Source organism: Dendrobium catenatum, unplaced genomic scaffold (assembly GCF_001605985.2).
Source record: "Dendrobium catenatum unplaced genomic scaffold, ASM160598v2 fragScaff_scaffold_1558, whole genome shotgun sequence".
Taxonomy (NCBI): domain Eukaryota; kingdom Viridiplantae; phylum Streptophyta; class Magnoliopsida; order Asparagales; family Orchidaceae; genus Dendrobium; species Dendrobium catenatum.
The window spans coordinates 51828-70712 of NW_021320020.1; the positions used below are offsets into that span (position 1 = coordinate 51828).

The window sequence follows — 18885 nt, forward strand, 5'->3', positions numbered from 1 at the left end:
TTGAAAACTAAAAAACTAAAAGTTTATATTCAAATTTTCTCAAAATTATAATTACAATTAATTTGCTCATTCCTAACAAAAAGTAATAATAATTATAAATAGATCGCATTGTAAAGTGTCAATGAGTTATAAAGGTTTAAAACTACTTGCTTATGTATACATATAAGGGTCTAAAAGATAATTCTCTCTCCTTTGGAGGATATATTCTTTTAGAATTATATACTACACTCAGAGGCAAAAGATGATAAGTAAATACTTATAAATTAAGATCTTATAGGCATAGAAAACCAGATTTTTTTGTAGTGGGGCTTGGCCACCTTACTTTCTTATAGACTGTGGGTTGTATATAAATCTTTTATAAATAAAATGAAAAAAAAATTATATTGTGTACTTTTGCACACTGCTTTTTATATTGCTTCATATTACATGCATTGCATTCATATGTGGTAGATAGCATTAGAGGGTAGCCTTTTCATATATTTCTTTCGGTGTACATGTTCTGAACTTTATAGGAACATGTATCTAATTCTAGGATAATATGTTGTACCATATACATGAAAACCCTTACCCATGCATGCATACATACATGTATTTTATCTTCTACAACATGCACGAGCCCATCCCAAAAGTCAATAGTAAGGAATGAGGAGCCTAAGAGTTAGGGATAACATACTTTTCCTATGGGTTAGGGCCACTATGCTGCCATATTTTCTTAGAAAATTCAAACTTAAAAAATTTAGTGTTATCTAAAAATGAAACTTAGAGTTTAGGGCATCTTTGGATCAAAATTGCATGAGGTTGGTGCATTTGATCTGACTCATATTATTAAACTCTAATTGTAAATCCTAACCATAATTCTTAATTTTGACATTAAAAATAGCCTTCTTATCTACATGCGTCAGACCTAGAATTTATGGTTTTAAAAATGTATATCTTGGTGGTTAGGTGGCAACACACTCTAAGTGAGCATAAGCCCACATACATTTGCACCCGTTAAAGTTCTTTTCGGGTGCATTATTCCATCTTTCAAATAAATTTTATAGATTTAAAGAATTTGTTTAAAAAATGATTGAATGAAACATCTAAATCTTTTAATCAAATCTAATAAATTTTTTTATCTAAAATAAGTCTAGTCTCCACTTTAATCAAATATTTTTCTCTAGAGATATAATTACTTGTAGAGGCTTGCCTCTATGGGAACCTAAAAACCTTGATTAAAATAAACTTTATTTTAGTTCACTAAGATAGAGAAAAATCTTTTGACAATAATTAAAGCTAATCCTTGTTTAGTTTTAATCTCAAAATGATAGGTGAATATTTTTTTTTTATCCTTTAGGATGAATTGAATATTCCCTATGTTGATTTTGATTATGAAATAAATTTTGTTTCTCTTTTTAAGTCAATTGTGAAATATAAGTCTGCCTTTCGAGGTAGTATAATGTTGACTATATGGATTTAATTAAAGAAACATAAAGCGAATCAGTGGCACATTTATTTATCAACAAGTGTATATAATTTTTAGTTACTTATATTGGATTGAGTTATGTTGATGAATTCATAAAAGCTCTGGTTGATTAATGAGATCAAAATAGGCAATTCTTTTAAAATTTGATATTAGGGTGTTATTATTAAAAGAATTGAATTATAATTAGAGCTATAGGAAATGATTAAGATGGGTAGTAATGGATAGTGTTAAGGTTAATTTCATCACATTCATTCTATGCATATGTATGATTGAATTATAATTTATAGAAAAGAGAATTATAGTGAGTGTAATTGATCCACCTAGAGTTCCAAACAAATAGAGTGAAGTAGGCCCAGTGTGTTCTGACAACGTATGCAGTTTTGTCAACCTGATAGCACATCAAATAAGTGATGCATAGAGCAGGAAAGCTAGGAGTAAGGAGACTGAAGAAGATAACATTTGTAGAATTTTCATAAGTTGAATCCCTCATTATTCAAGGAAAAGGTAAATCCATAAGCAACAAAAGATTAACTACTGAGGATAAAGAAATATTTAATAATATGTATTGTCCAGATAATAGGAAAGTACCACTACTAGTATTTCTATTTGAAGGAGAAGCTGAGAGATAGTGGATACGATAGTAGTGGGAGAAATTTTAGGAAAAGATGAAAGCATATATTACATGAGCAGAGTTTATTGCTATCTTCAAAACTTATTTGAACCTTTCTTAACCCGATAATAGATGTAGGAGGCTTTTATGAGATTAGAGTAAGAGAATAGAATGGTGATGCAATACAAAGCTGAGTTTACTTCATTCGCCAGGTATGCACCTCGACTAGCTAGTACTGCAGAGAAAAACTGCTATAAATTTCTGAGAGAATTGATGGATATGCTGAGGCGTCTATTAGTTCCACTGAAAATTTAAGAATTTTTAGGGTTAATGGAATGAGTAAAATTGGTGGAGAATGATTTGGCTATTTCCCAGTTCAGACATATCGAGTTGGGTTGTGACATGCACTCATCTCGAGTCAATAGTAAAATCTTGGAATAAACTTGATTTACTTTCTCTTTATCATTTGGTTGAAATGTTGATTACTTTCCTTCTTAATTGTCATATCCTTTTAGAAGTTTCTCTCCAAAATAAAAAGTGACTTGAAGAACTAAATGTATGTATTTGACCATCTAAGTAATTTGCATTTACCAAACAGGTTCTTCTCCAAGGAAGCTCAGTCAAGAGGCATGCTTGTCTAGAACAAGCCTCTCCTTGAGCAGCATACACAGGAGCAATGTGAGGGACTAGTAAATATATTCTCTATAAATGTTTGCATTAACGCAGCTAGTCCTCATTAAGCTTAATCAAGAATGTGCATGTACTAAAAAAGTTAACAAAAGAACTCACCTTAAAAAGTTTTCACCGAAAGAGGCACTCAACTCATGACTTTTTTCTTTTAGCAATGATTGCTAACTAAGGACATATATTCCCCACAGATAAGCCCATCTAAGGTACAATAGGCACAAACTTATGAAGTCTACTATCATAACTTCACCAACTATATTTGTCCCTTTATCATAGTTACATCCACTCAGAAAACTTGTCACTTGCCATGAGGGGTTCACCATTAATTTAGGACAATCACCTTTATGGATCCACCAAAGATGATCATCCTAATGTATTGTTTAACTATTTTTGCAAGGTGTAGCATTTCTTGTAGCCTCGTTATTCCTACAAATAAGGAGTTAAGAGACATATTTGGATCAACATATCATTTTTACAATGCACATAGATTTTTTGGCTTTTCATTAATTTACTTTCTATACTCACTAATTTCTTCCTCCTATTCCCTTGCTCTACCTAGCCAAACATGTCAATAAGGGCAAGAATAAATTTTGATCCAACAACCTGCACATACACAGGTTCAAAAAAATGATATGGTAATAGTTTTAAAAATAGGCAAATTTTTAGAGCTATGTAAATAATTAAAAAAAATCTGCATCCTCAATTTCACAAACTGAAGAAATAATTGGACCTATATTGGTACTTGAAATTAGATGTAAATTATCAATAAGTATAGATCAATAAGAGGTTAAAGCTGAGTGAAACTAAAAATACTTGAGCTGTAAATATATATGTTTTAATTGTCTCTCTATTTCTTTTCTTTTTTTAATGCAAAACTTATTTGCTTGTGAAGATAACTTGAACTCTTAGCAACTTCTTAAAAAATATTTGCAACATAAAAGAAACTCGTAACTTTATAGTAACTTATTAAAAATAATTTTTAACTAATCTTACCCTTGAAACTATAAATGCTCAAATTAGGTCATTTAACTTCTAACTTGGCCGTGCTCTCCTGATAAACTTTACAAACAAAGTAAACCGAAGGAAACAGACATTCCCATACAACAGAAAGTTATTATTTCATTAATATTTGAATATAGAATTCCATTGCGTATGCTTTGAAGAAAATATAATGCTTTCATGAGATTATTGTAATAGATATATTAAGATGCAGCTCACTGTAGGAGCTTAGACTTTCAATCTGCATCTTTTCTTCAAGCCTTGGCCACAGAGGAGGTTGCTTCAAGGTCCAATCAAGGCATTGAAGCTTACAGAATCAACATAACAGTTTTACTGGAGAGAATTTGAGGGAGAAGAAATTGTCATGGGTGGATATCTTTGAGGAGATATCTATTAAGGTTTATAATTCTGCACTTATTAGTGCATTCATGACAGAACTAGAGCCTGATTCTCCAGTTGTCCGGTGTGATCTTGATCGTCTAAAACTATCAACTGCACCTTTTATGGAAAGAAACTTGGAGTTTTTAATTGAATGCAAGGATGATCTTTCTTCTGAACAAAATAAGTTCCAATATTATTATCGGAACCGCTCTAGGCAACAGGCACAGTATCAATGGGGCTGCTGGACAGAGCTTCAGCAAATTATATATGAAGTGCTGTCAAAAATGGAGTTCAATGAACCAATGAATTGTAAGGTTGAACAAATTATATATGAAGATTCATAAGACAAACATTATTCAGGCTCATTATTCAAAAACCTGCTTCTCTCATGCAAATACTTCATATCAAACTTTAAACCGGAAAAAAAGGAAGAGAAAGATCATAGAATTCTGCTTTCCTTCTCATCAGTTCTTAGAGGAACAACAACGGCCCCACTATTTTCCTTGTTTTTATTCGCAGATTCATCGTTTCTATGAGAGCTCCTGTCAATAAATGGTTGATGACTTTCCAATGAAATTGTCTCCATTGATCGTGGGAGACGTAGAATTATGTCATCCCTGTCTGGAACTTCATTTGGTTGAGGTGCTACGGATTCAATAGGTTCTGCAACAAGTTGAATGGTTGATTTACCCCAATTTTTTCTCTTTTTTGGTTTTGATGCTTTTGGGTCAACCTATGAATCACAATAAGTAGAAGAATAGTATAATGAGTAATTCTTTTCAAAAATATAAAATTTAAAGATTAAACTTAGCAAAAAAATTAAAAATTAAAATGAGTTTAACTAACGAATATTTCATGCTTGCAATGATGCATATAACTAAAAAGAATATAGAGAGAAATTCATAAAAACATGCAATTTACTATAGTAATATAATTATAAATCATAAAGTAATATTACTGAGTATTTTAGCGATAGTTTTCAGATGAAGTATATATAATAGTTTTGCCCTATTATTGAAGGAACAATATAACTACACTTAAAGGTATAGACATACCTGTGCATTCCCAATGTCAGATAGGGGCTTACGTTGTTGCAGGCTACAGCAATCTATCTTAGGTTTCTCACCCAAAGCACTTTGAAGGAGCAATGTTCCTTGAGAAACTAACTCCATGGTCTTCTCATCATCTAAACTAGAGAAAGAATCTTCCCTATTAGCACATTTCGAAGCATTGCAACCACACTGACTACTGCATGGTTTACTGATGTGTCGGCATTCACACTTCTTTGTTTTACAAGTTGAGTTTTTTGAGCATGAACAGCAAAAACGGCCATCATTTTCAGAAACTTTGTTTTCATCTTCAACATTATACTTCTTTCCCCTAGATCTTCTCTTTATTGTAACCTTTCCAGATTCCACCCAATCTTCATCAGACTCATCACTTTCCATGTCAAGCATGTCCTCTGAGTCTGAAGTATCCATATCAGCATCCTCCTCGCCACAACTCTCTCTTCCATTATTCAAAACTATGAATTTTTGTGGAATCTATGCAAAATAGAAAACATTATATTAGAATAAGTTACTTGCTCAGAAATATGTTGACAAAGAAAAGATACAAAATAAAATAAAAATCACTTAAAAAATCCATTAGTTAGTTAAACAGAAGAACTAAACAAGCACACATAACCATGAAAACAAAAGTAGCATAACACCTTCCTCAAAACAAAGCCTTTTTCACAACTTGAGGAAGTCATGCTAGAATGCCTCACCTGTTCTTTTAAATTTCCATAGAAATAGATTAATTTATGCTTCATTTGGTTCAACAGTTTACTTTGTCCTGGTATAATAAGCTGCAACAAAACAAGCAGGTGATACTTGGATGAAAATGTTGAAGAAGTCTTTTCCAGATTTTCTCACAATTTATCTCAAAATGTGTTTTTTAGATGGTAGAACAAAAAATATAGTCCACAAAATAGCTTTCGTAAAATTTTAATAAAAAAAAAAATTAAATCATTAGTATCAAATGAAGCTTTAATCATAATTAAAATATTATTTAACATTAAAAAATGATAATAAAATCCAATTTTACATTTCACAAGCTAGAAAAAATTTGTACAATAACATAAAAGGGGATCGACATGCAATAAGAGAAATTATCTAAATAATAGTGTTAAGAGAGTGCATAAAGAATTTACAACAACTCTTGTATCATTCATCCTTAGATCGGAAGTACAAAAAATGCACAAATTTAGTTGCTCTTTGGATATCAGACAAATTAACCAACTTCTAGACCAGCTATCTTGTTGGCTAAAGAAAATTAAAAAAAAAAAAAAAGGCTATAATCATTCTTAATAAATCTAGTACCTGTAAACTATATATAAATATAGAAACCAAACAAAGAACTGACATAACACATTGACATTTAGAGGACACTTTAATGTAAATCTAACCGTATTTTGACAAACAGCCAACAAAACCCTCAAACACATTGTAAATCATCTAATATTATGGATGGATATAAAATTCATAAGTGAAACAAAATGAAAAAAATAAAGTTATTCCACTATGCAAGAAATAATGAATTTCACAAAATAGGTGAACCTTTATATCAGTCTCATTTTGTGTAGCTTTTTCGGCTTCAAGCTGTCTAACTAGGCTGTTAAGTCTGTATATGTTCTCTTTGAATTCACTGATTAGAAAATCTTTCTCCCTGCAGATAACTTCCTTCTTCCACAATTGGCACCTAAAGTCAATAGAAGGGTTGAAATTATGGTAATCAAATGAATGAGAATTTATTTAAAATAAACGATTACATGCATGTCATCTTCTTGATAGATAGTTTAAATAATGTATGACATTAGCTTGAAAACACATTTATTCAGTTAATATAACATGTTTAATATATAGTTTTAAGCTAGAAGTAGATAAAAAAGATGCATTTTATTGATAAAAAGACAAACTAGAAGAATACATTAAGCAAAGTTATTATTTGAAAGAATAAGAATATATAATTAAACAAAAAAACTAGTTGTATTAAAGCTTATATCCGGTAACCTTTAGCAATACTTTTGTGTAATCATTTTGTACCTTGATAATGATGCTAAATTGAATAGATGATTCAACATAGTTTTAGCCTCAGCAACTGAGCGAATTTGATTCCATCTTCCTCGACCACTAAACACCCGATCATGTTCCTCTGCTTCCGATAACTCTGATGCCATTAAAACAAGGGTACTAGATGAAGTAGCTAGCATGTTTTCAAGTGTTGCAATTCTTGAATTTCTAGCACTTGGAGACATTGTTTGGGGGCAATCGCTGAAGGAGCAACAATATCATATATCAACTTCAACTAAGCATAAATATGTGATTCATATTCTTTTTTTTAATTACACAACAAGTTACCTTAAAATTTTCTGTCTAGCAATTTCAGATTCCTCTTTGAGCCTAGCAAGCTCCTTTCCCATTGTAGCCCTTCTATTGACCAGCAAAATAAAAATAAATTGTCAATTTAGTTCAAAAAAATCTAGAAAGAACAAATTTAAAACCAAAACACTAAATACTGTAGAATATATCAATAAAATTTTTAATTTCACATTGCACCACCAACAGATTAACAATAACCTATTATGCACAAACAAATTACCAAATGATTCATATTTAAGAAATTGGTTGTAGATCAAGCTACTGAAGTGTAACCAAAAGCATAAGGCTTTGATCAACTAAACATTATTTCTACCTATCAAGCTTTTTAAGACTTCATAATGAACAAATAGCCTAGATTTCAAGAGATTCAAGTTTTGAAGCATTGCATGATGATGATTGTAGTTCATGATAGAACCTAACTTCAAATAATGGATTCACATGCAAAATTATGAGGATGGCTTGACCATATAGTTTAAATTATTTTGTAAAACGAATTTGAGACTCATTGAGAGTATGATCTTTCTAAAACTCCTTATGTTTTGATGGTTAAAATAGGACTTTTTTACTAACTATGAGCTAAATTTTCATGTTTTGAGCTAGAACAATACCGTTAAAAAAATATTTGCTTAATTAAACATAAATAAAGAGCATAATTCAACTAAGCTAAGAAAACATTCGATAATTACACGTGACGAAAAATTTACATAAAATGTTTTATGTTGATGATAATTATAAGAATCTATAGTATTTATTGGTATTAGCTGATGGGATATTGCTTCTACTGGAGTGATTCAAAAAAGAATACTAATTATTATAGTTAGATTAGTAGAGCTACCAATATTACCTATTACTATAAAACAATACTTTCATAATAATGTATTAGTAGAGCTTGTAATAAAAAAAACATTGTTATCCACTTTTAAGTAATAAGCATTTATAACATTTTACAAAAATATTTTCTTTTAATGTTATACATATTCAAATAACTTGAAATTTTAAATACAATTACTTGATACTTATAAAAGTGTTTTAAAACATATACATTAATTTAAAAATAAATATATCTAGTATAATATTTTAAAATAATTTCCCATTAAAATAAAAAAGTTATTGAAATCAAAACATAAAGCACTATTTGAAATTATTGGAATCACTTGAACTAAATATTTTATGTTAAAACAAAACTGAAACTAAAAATAAGATTTCTAATCTTGATTAAAAGTATCTTTAGCCAAAAAATATATATTTTGCAAGCTTTATTTAGTAAGCAAACAACTAATCTTTAGCTCCATCAAAAACATAAAGATAGATGGCACAAAAATCAAATGTGTCGACCAAACGTAGCTAAAACAAGCAATAAAACTACTAGCAAAAGGTTATAACTGAAAACCTCACATAATAGCCTAACACCAGTTGTAGAAGCTCAATAACAAAAAAAATAAAACAAAACATTAAAAAATATTGTATGGGTTATCAATATAAATCACTTTTAAAGCCAAATGGCCCCTAAACATACTATTAAATTTGATAAATAAAAAGGGCAGCACAATTGCAATCCCTTGTCAAGATGATCATAAAACCCCAACATTCAATGTGTGATGAGTGTAAAAGCATCATTAAATCAAATCAACTGCACATAAAATATGTAAAATCAAAAGAAATAAATTAAAATTTTAAGACCAAAACCTATTATTAAGTCAACTAATCATAACATATCGTATATTTTTTTATTAAAATATGCAGCAACGATTAAACTCATCATTTGGATTTTTATCTTGAACTAATAATTGAACCTCAAACAAAATTATGATTCGCTAAATAATCCTAATGATTATCTGAAACAGAGAAACATATTAATCAAGCATCCACTTTCAAATTAAAAATACATTAATCATCCATGCAAATTAATTAATAAATCGAAAAAAAAAATTCTTACTCTTTCATTTGACGCTCATATTCTAAACGAACCTCATACACCTTAACAGTAACTTCTAGCTCATCTTCAATAGCCTGCATTAAAGCCTATTTAACAATATAAAACATCAATATGTGTCAAGTTTTTCCCAAAGCAATGGAATTTAAGAAATTGATAAAGAAATAACATTATATACCTGAATTCCAGAAGAATTAATATGTCCAATACCTGCATCAAACATTGTTTTAGTGCTAAAGAAATTTACTACTTTATGCTATCAATCTTATTAAAAAAAAAGCTAAAAACAAGGTATATGAACTATGATAAAAGTAATAAATTAGAATAACATATATTCATTAACTATAGTAACAACCTGAAGACTCTCTAGAGGAAGCTTTCTTAGCTTCAAGTAACTCTTTTAATCTTTTTGTGGCCATAGAAGCTTCTTCAGTCTTTCGTTGCAAAACCTAGTGATGACGGATGGAAAAAGCATAATTGCATGATGCTAGAAATGGAAAAAGATGCTCAAACACAAATTATTACCATTTTTTGCCTTTGATTCAAAGCCAAAAGCTTGTGCATTTCATACTCATTCCTCCGTCCCTCCTTCTTAAGCTAATTAACAACAAATATAATTTCATTAAAAGAAATAACAAAAAAAGGCAAGCTTCTTTATGATAGAAAAAAAAAAGGCTGCTTAAGCCATTTATGGCTTGGCCTTATCATTCTTTTAATATTCACAACAAATAGAAGAACTGTGCTCATATATTTGATGAGAAAATAAAAGAGAAAGAGAGATAAAATAGTACTATGAAGATAAAAATAAGTATCATATTTACATGTGGATTTATTCTCTGAACCGATAGACATTTATCTCTCATTGTGGCCTTAAATAAAGGTGAATTTCACTGAATAATATAACCCATCTTGTGTTCTTTTTCTGGTGTTCATCCTGCAAATTATTATTTTCATTCTCCTGATCATTATTGCTCTCGAGAGTGCACTTGTCCTCAAATGTTCCAAAGATTACTAAACTTGCAACAACTTCAACGATCATATATATATATATATATATAAACAATCAAATACACAAGAAAAGCGGGAAGGAGGACTTGGTGGAAGTAGGATAATGCATTTTATTTTGGGAAGCTAGCAATGAAACAATTTATGCACATTTTGCTAGTCATAAAATAAAAGTTCTCTCTAATATAAAAATTACCTGCAGAACTTCTTTCTCCCGACTAGCCTTCCATGATCTAAATTGCTCAGATTCTTGCTTTATCTTCTGTTGTAATTGAACCTAAAAGATAACAACTTCTCAATTATTGAGTAGTAAATTATGAAAATTTTCATAATAACAAATATATCCAAAGAAGAAACAAACTTTTTGAGACTTTATCTTTTGAATTTCTTCTTGAAGTCGTTTTGCAGACTCGTCACTCTTTTGTTTTTGTCTTAAGAGTTGAGATTGTGCCTCTTGCTTCTTTTTTAGTTCAGTCACCTAAATAAAAATAAAAGGCTCACAAAGCATGAAGAGATCATGCTTAAAAGAAACACATTTTAACTCAACCTGTGATTCGAGCATAGTCAATTTATGAAGATATTCTTCTTTCAACTTTTGCGCAGTATCACCCGAAGTGGATGATATATTTGCAAGGTTAAAGCGAAGTTCCTCTATCTCATTCTGCAAGGGTAAAAAAATACAATTAAGATGCATGCATGTTTCAACATCAAAAAGTCAGTAGATTAAATTACCTGTAAATCCCTTTTTTCATGTTCTAGTTCCATTAACTTCTTCTCATAATGTTGCCTGAGTACGGAAGTATCCACCTTGGCAAACCTTTTCATTTCAGCCTAGTTAAAGAAGAGAAAACCTTATGTATAATATAAAAAAATAAACAATGCTTACTATGTGCTATAGGCAATTAAACTAATTGATATTATAACTTTGCATCCCAAAAATGTACAAATGTTATGAACCATTAGCAAAAAAATATGGAAATCTCAAAGGATTAGGATCAAAATTTAACAAGAAGTAATCTTTTTGGAAGGGATAAGAAGCATGTTACAAGAAAAATGTTTAAAGCTTTTATACATGGGAAGATAGATTATTCTTCTATATTTACAAGTAATGAAATTAACATGCACAAACAGAAATTATAGACTGCTCGTTAATCTTATCAAATCCTAGGTGAACTAATGAATTATTGCATAAAAAACTTATCAATTGAAAGATGGTTACTCATATATAAGCTTAAGAAACAATGTTCAAGTACCTCCTTTAGTTCGAGTCTTTTATCCAATTCGTGGAGCTCTTTGTCTAATCTATCCTGTAGGGAGGAATGCTCCCTTTCTTTTTCATCATATTCAGCCTCGCCTAGAGAATTAGTCCACATAAATACATGTCAATAAAAACAATTTAATGGCATATAAAATTCAAAAATCAAAGTAAAAAACAGATCTCTGATTCATCACTGTTAATCATTCCTAAACATTAATAAGTTGGTGCGCTCAAAAAATTGAAGAAATGTGATGAATCTAACTGTTAAACATCAAGACAAGAAATAGAAGTACATAGAAATTTCATTCAATACATGGTGGAAAATCAGCAAAATGCTCGAGATATATGAGAAAGGAGAAGAATTAGTTTGAGTTTCCAAATTTTCAAACACAGTTTTCAATAGACTACACGATGGCCCTTAATGATTGGTTTTAATCGCAGTCACTATCATTCATTGTGCTAGATGCACTAGAATTATAGATTATAAAGTGGAACAAAATAAAGGCAAAAATCAGTACATTGCATTTGTTTCTAAGAAAGGCATGATAGCAAATAATTTATACATATTTGAGACAACGTATAGCATCTAATGAGGTAAAGAGATAAATTAGACAGTTTAGCAACAACTATAATGGTAAATTATTATTTACAAAAGAAACAACCATCAACACCACTATTTAATTTAGTCCAATTTCAATCTATCCCATATATGGCCTTTAGGTAAAAAATTCTAACCATTCAACATGCTATTTTTTATAATGGATAAAACATATCCCAATTATTTTGTTAATTTAAAGTAGGGTACAAAGCTAATTGTAGACGACGCTCAACACAAGAAACTACTGAATATGAAGTTCTTTAATGAAGGCCGTAGGAAAGACGGGAACATATAATCTCTACATTGGGAATTAAGAAGCACAATGCTTGAGATCGTGTTATTTGGTGCATTCATCATGTTAGATGCAATTGTTTTCATATGCTATAAAGTATGACAAAATAAAAGATATTCATAAATGCATTCTACTTCCATCAAAGTACACAAACATAAGCATTGAAGCAATTATCCAAAATGTAAGAAAACATTTGACATCAAAAAAGGTGAAGGGCTAAGGTTAGATGCTTTTGTAACTTACTAGATTCTATGGTCCTCCCATCAGGGATACATTCTAACCCATGCAGATTTGGAAAAAATTGTTCTTTTTCTAAACCAAGGCAATCCATGAAACCACTTTGACTAGGATTACATGAATTTTGAGCTCGCACCAGCTCTGTCTCAAGCTCTTGAATCCTTGATGCATAACCGATCAACAAGTCCAAATTCTAGAAGAGTTTTTAGAAACAAGTCATCAGTAAAAAAAAATAACCTTATGTTGCATCAAGAATATTTATAGAGACAATCCTAAGTAGCTTTATACCTGCGTATTTTCTACACAGTCAATCTCATCCCACGATTTTCCATTACGTGCTGATTCAATCTTCAAAATTAGCTTATCTTTTTCAACCTAGTGCATTAACAATGATCTAGTCATACACTAAGAAATTAAATTTCACAAATACCTTAATTCATATATTATTAAAAGAAGAGACACAATATGAAAGAATAGAAGCCATCATAAGCACTTATTTTCAGCATTTCGTATGAAATAGAATATGTAAACATTCATATAAGAAGTTTCACGTTATTGAACTTCCTACATCACTAGCCATTATTATAAAAAATAATATTACTTGGCTGCTAAGCTTCTTTGAGAAACAGAAAACATGCTAGAGTTATTTATGGAAAAAAATTAATCATCTAAAATAGTTAAAGAAAGTATAAGTTGCAAGATATTTTAGCCAACACAAAAAATTTTACATCCAAGGATTTTACATAATATTTGATGTAAGTTCAACTCAAGTCCCAACAACAAGAATTTTATGATCAGGCAAGCACCTGAGCATCTAAAGCGGATTTTGATAAATGATCACAAGTAATTTGACGTTCTTTTAACTCCTGATGGAGCTCGGCATTACTTGCTTCAAGCAAAGTAATTCTCTTACGAAGAACCTGAAAATAACGAATTACATTATCATTTAACTTTGAGCTAAAAACAAAGAAAGTCAACTTTAATAGATTTGCACCTGAAGTTCCTCAAAAGGAGCACTGTTGCCACGATAAAATAGAACTTCTGACTGTAGCTGCTCTAATTGACTGCGCAATTTTTGCATTTCAATTGATGCAGGATCACGATTTATCTGGATTTAAATCAAGCAATCAAATAACTTGCATAAATGAATAGGTAATAAACCTGGCCTAGAAAGTAAAATTCATGTTATTAAATAACATACCACTGCCTTGTTTTGTATATTTTTTGCACGATTGGCATATTTTAAAGTATTTATTGTCTCTTCAGCATTTGCGTCAGCAGGGCTAATGCAAGCTATCATTAAAGCACATAAAATCATAGATTTTCTCTTCCATGGATTGATAGAGAGTATGCCACTATACTATGGACTAATAAGCTAAAAAAAATCACAACTCACCAATCATAACAGTTTTGCTATTTCCACCAAGAGAATCCTGCGGTCAAAATAATTATAAGTAAAAAACTATTAGCATTGTCAATAGATGCACTAAATGAATGCACACTACCGGATATGAAGGAAAAAAGTTCTGTTTAAAGAGAAGTGTAATAGAGTATCAAGTATTATATGCTATTGCACATAAAATTCACTTAAAAATGTAATGACAGCAAGCTAAAATCATTATTGTAGAAGCAAGTCAAGATTCTTAAACCATTTATTTGGCATGCTATACTTGTAAAATTAAAAGCAGAGCAAGTACCCATCTAGGTTGAAAACAATAACAATTTATATTATAAGACTTAACTTAAACTTTTAGTCTACAATCTAATATGCACAATAAAAAAACTACTTAAGAATATTGGAATTTTTAAAAAAAAGAAGCCAAATAATCACAAATAAGATGTCATTTCTCATATAAAGCTATTATAAAAGCCCCTACATATGACGGCCAACATCAATTACAAATATCTCAAACCCAATTTAATTTTTTTAAGTTTCAATATATATTTTAGATATAATCATGTTCAAATTTTCAATTCATCAAAATTTAGAGAAAAAACTATTGAAGCTTGAGCATCTCTTTGAGTTCTCCTAAAAGTCAGATCAAACGTGAATAAAATTTTAAACAATATTCTAATTTAACCTTTCTATTAACCATGTTTCAAATACTCCCTTCCCTTTCCCAGTAAAACAAGCCAAACAACATAACTTTTTATGCAGCTTTCTCTATACTTTGAGGAATAATAGCGCATATGTCAAGCCAACTAAAATAAAATAGATAAAATATATAAATAGAAGCTCTCAACTGATCAAATGCCTCATCAAACTATTTTAGAACATGGGTATGATAATTGAAGAATATACACTACCTGTAACAAACGTGTTAACTTGCTATCTCGATAAGGGATATGGCCCCCATCTTTTCTCTTTTTCTCATCACCAAGGGCATTTATCACATTACCAAGAGCTAACAAGCCCTTATTTATATGTATACCTGCTTAGATTTATGGTCTTTAAAAATAAATTGTGAAAATCAAATAATGGAGCTAACAATAAGAAAATTCATAGATACCTTCTTTCAAACGCATCCCATCGGCTCCAGTACGTTTTGCACGTTCTGATCCAGCAAGGTCAACCAAATGAAGCTTTGCATGTAAGATATCATCACCAAAATCATTACTAACAAATCCATCTCTACTGCAATCAGCATATCTTTTTTGCTCCAAGCAAATTGTAAAAATGGCATGTGAACGACTAGAGAAAAGGAAAAAAATCATTATAAAATATGCTTGTAATCAGATTTCAAATGAGAGGTGTAAGCAAAACAAATTAGTCATTTTTTTTTATAAAATTTAGCTAATTTAATCACAAACTCATGCACACAAGCATTGCCAAAAAAATTCGGGCATCATACTTGTATGATTATACATAATTATTATGTTTCTTCATTAGGTAACTGCTATGAAAGCACTTGCTAGGTTATGGATGTATTTGAGTTTGCTTCTATATTTTCACCTAGATACACAAATCAAAAAATATCCAAGACAATAATGCTATATTATGGAAAGATAAATAGCTGATAACTCCATTCATTCAGTATGAAGCATGAAGAGGTAAAAAAGGTGTAGTAATAAAATACTTTGACCATAAATATATGACTGCAATTGTAACAATTTGTGATAGGAACTAACATAAAATTATATACCACGACGCAATTTTGTTATTGTACTTGCATTGTTGGCAACAAATTGGGTAATACAAAGATTCAATCATGCCGATGACTAAAAAAGCATCAATGTTATCAAACATCATCAATAATTATTGTAATAAGAAGAAAAAAAGGAAAGAAAGTGCATCTTTAGATATGACAATTGGTTAGCCAAAAATATAACCCTTCCCAACTTAGCACAAAGATAGTATGCATTAATCTAAGTAGAATTAACCTTCCAAAGAGAAGCACTTGCCAAACTCAAAGTCCATCACATTTTAAAAGTAATGAATAAAAATAAATATTTGATATCTAAAACACCTTACATTTCAAGAGTTCATCTACCCATAGCTGCATAGCATAATCAAAATTCATCATTGTTTTGCACTTTTTTCTTTAACTTCGCAAACAAAGAGGAAAAGTTTTATTTTTAAGATATTTCAGCCAAAAAAAAGCAGCTGTCACAATGTATAGGGAATCATTAAACAATGATTTTTTTAAATGGCATAGATTGAATGCACTTATTAAAAATGAAATGTAAATTAATTCAATTGAACAACTTAATATATGTTTAAAAGCTCATCGAGCAGTATGCAATATGACAATCATATGAAGGCATGAAAAATTAAATTCATCCAATGGGATGGAAAGAAATTATCATAGAGTGATTGCACAAAAAATATAATTGTAAAAAGTCATATTCTGCATTGTTATCGTGCATTTTCAATATACCAACCTTGACTGACTATTCATATTAGTACTTCCTGTGGCACGAGATTGAGATCCACGCATAAGATATAACTTCATCTCCTCTTTCGATGTAACTTCTGCTTCAGTAACTCCAGCAAGGGTTATGCCCCCATTGACAGTTTCTCTAATCTGAATTGGGGGTCTAGATGGTTTGGCAAGTGAAGAATTGTTGTCATTTCTCAAAGTAGCATTGGCATGTGTATCTAACAAGTCAAAAACTTCTTCCTTGAAAATCTGGTAGAAAATACATGATAGAAATATTTCTCAAATGTATGAGAAGCTACAGAAAAGTAAGAAAATTGAGGAAAATAATGACTATATTAAGAAAAAAGATGACCTCAATAAAGGAAACTCTAATCAAAAACTCAGTGTCTTTCTTCATTTCACCGGCTTTCTTAAAAATACTATTCATTACCAGTGGTATAATCCCGCCACTATTACTCTCACCATTGAAGTTGGTTCCCATTGTATATGTTTTTCCAGAACCAGTCTAAAATAATAGAGAGGTAACGCCAAATTAGAAAAGAAAAATAGTAATAAAAAGTTGTAGAGTGAGCGTGTCTGAATTCACTAATCTTATAATAAGAATGTTGTACCTGTCCATAAGCTAGAACAGTTGCATTGTAGCCATGGAAAATTGCATCAATCAATGGCGCCACACATTCTTCAAATATGTGAATTGAAGGAATAGCAGAACTTCCATAAACATGATCAAAAGTAAAACAATGAGCTCCAATTTGAACCTGTTTTTTTTTTCAGTTAGCATACATTATTACCAAATGTGAAGAAGAATCCTCGCTTGTTTATGAGAATCACCTTACCATAAAATAAAAAATAAAAAACACGGAGAAATTAAACAGCAAACCAGCTTCAAGAATCAAATGTAAATGGAACATGAGAATCTCCTACCTGAGGCTCGCCAGGGACAACTGTGATGCAATCTCTGCATCCCAGCAAGAGCTCCGATGCGATCAATGGTCGGATGTTAACTGCAACCTGCACGCATTCCTTCTGCGACGAGGATTTGGCCTCGCCCCACTCATCCATCTCAATCCCTGTCAGAAAATTCAAACGCGGAATCTGTATGAAATGAAACAGGACCTAATATTTCCCCGATCCTGATCGATCCTAAAAAAGAAATAAAAATCGTAAAAAAAACAAAAAAAAATCAATAGATTAAGCAGAATGTTTCAGAACAAAGATACAACCAGGTTCTGATTTGTCCAATAACTGCAAAAGAGAAGGCCATACCTACGACGATTCCAGCGATCGGAGAGGATCGGAGTGGATATGAGAGGATAGTTTCCCTTCTCTGATGAGGATTTTTTTTCTTTACTTCTTTCTCTCTTCCTTTTCCTCCCCGTTTTCTCCTCTATTCCTCTTCTCTTTCTCCACAGTTCGGACGAGCAAGAAGGAGCCGATGAGAGAGGTCTTCGCTGCAAGCTAATTCAAAAACGAAGAATGTCACGTGAGTCGTGCAGGATCTGGGCGGCAATCACGTGAGCGAGGGCACGAATTGAACTGTTGTGACATCAGACGGAGATCGGGTGGCCCTTCGGCTTTTTAATAATGATTCCACAACTCTCAATTCAAATTTCAAATATGTATAGGTGGGTAATTTTTTTATTAACAGTTGAAATTAAGTTAATATGAAATTAACATTTAATTATTTTGATTTAAAAAATATCAAAAAAAGCATAATATAACCTTAATTTATATTGTTTATTTCATTAAATTTTTAATTGTTTTATCCAGAGGTGTCAAAATGGGTATTAGGGTTAGATCTAGAATTAACTCGGACCCAATTCAAGTGGCCCGGACCTGACCAAATTTTATAACAGATCCAGGAGCTGAACTCGAACTTGACCCAAGCAGAACCTGACCCGTGTCGACACGACCAAGTTGTCTGCTTAACAATGTCATGTTTCAATGCACTTCCATATTCTTCTATTTTATCAATCAGAACTTTTTTTTTTTTTTTTTGGCTTGATAAGCAACAAAATAAGATAACAAATGTGAATGTAAGAAGTAGAATGTATTATAATGAAGTATGCAGTGCTCAAATAATCAAATATAAATAAGCTCAATGAAATGTGTTAATA

General features: G+C 30.8%; 1 protein-coding gene across 1 annotated transcript; it reads right to left on the bottom strand.

Annotated features, from left to right (window-relative positions):
• Positions 1-4087: 4087 nt before the first annotated feature.
• Positions 4088-18178, bottom strand: LOC110103705 (kinesin-like protein KIN-4C). The gene is made up of 27 exons (XM_020832514.2): positions 18035-18178; positions 17693-17911; positions 17380-17526; positions 17121-17273; positions 16770-17017; positions 15398-15579; positions 15195-15319; positions 14284-14320; positions 14089-14180; positions 13882-13995; positions 13694-13807; positions 13176-13262; positions 12894-13080; positions 11756-11856; positions 11235-11333; positions 11050-11163; positions 10864-10980; positions 10699-10779; positions 10023-10094; positions 9853-9946; positions 9676-9707; positions 9501-9586; positions 7544-7615; positions 7229-7456; positions 6743-6884; positions 5198-5686; positions 4088-4875 (listed from the first exon to the last, which is right to left on the bottom strand). The coding sequence occupies exons 2-27, from the start codon at positions 17828-17830 to the stop codon at positions 4582-4584; spliced, it is 3645 nt and encodes a 1214-aa protein (XP_020688173.1). The 5' UTR covers positions 17831-17911; positions 18035-18178; the 3' UTR covers positions 4088-4581.
• Positions 18179-18885: the final 707 nt, after the last annotated feature.

What these genes read in the sequence shown, in the direction of transcription:
- LOC110103705 (XM_020832514.2), bottom strand. Translation starts at nt 17,830, where the DNA reads ATGGATGAGTGGGGCGAGGCCAAATCCTCGTCGCAGAAGGAATGCGTG. An exon ending in TTGTCCCTGGCGAGCCTCAG is followed by an intron (nt 17,527 to 17,692) that starts GTAGGAGATTCT and finishes AAAAAAAAACAG; the next exon opens with GTTCAAATTGGAGCTCATTG. An exon ending in TATGAGCGTCAAATGAAAGA is followed by an intron (nt 7,616 to 9,500) that starts GTAAGAATTTTT and finishes GCTGGTCAATAG; the next exon opens with AAGGGCTACAATGGGAAAGG.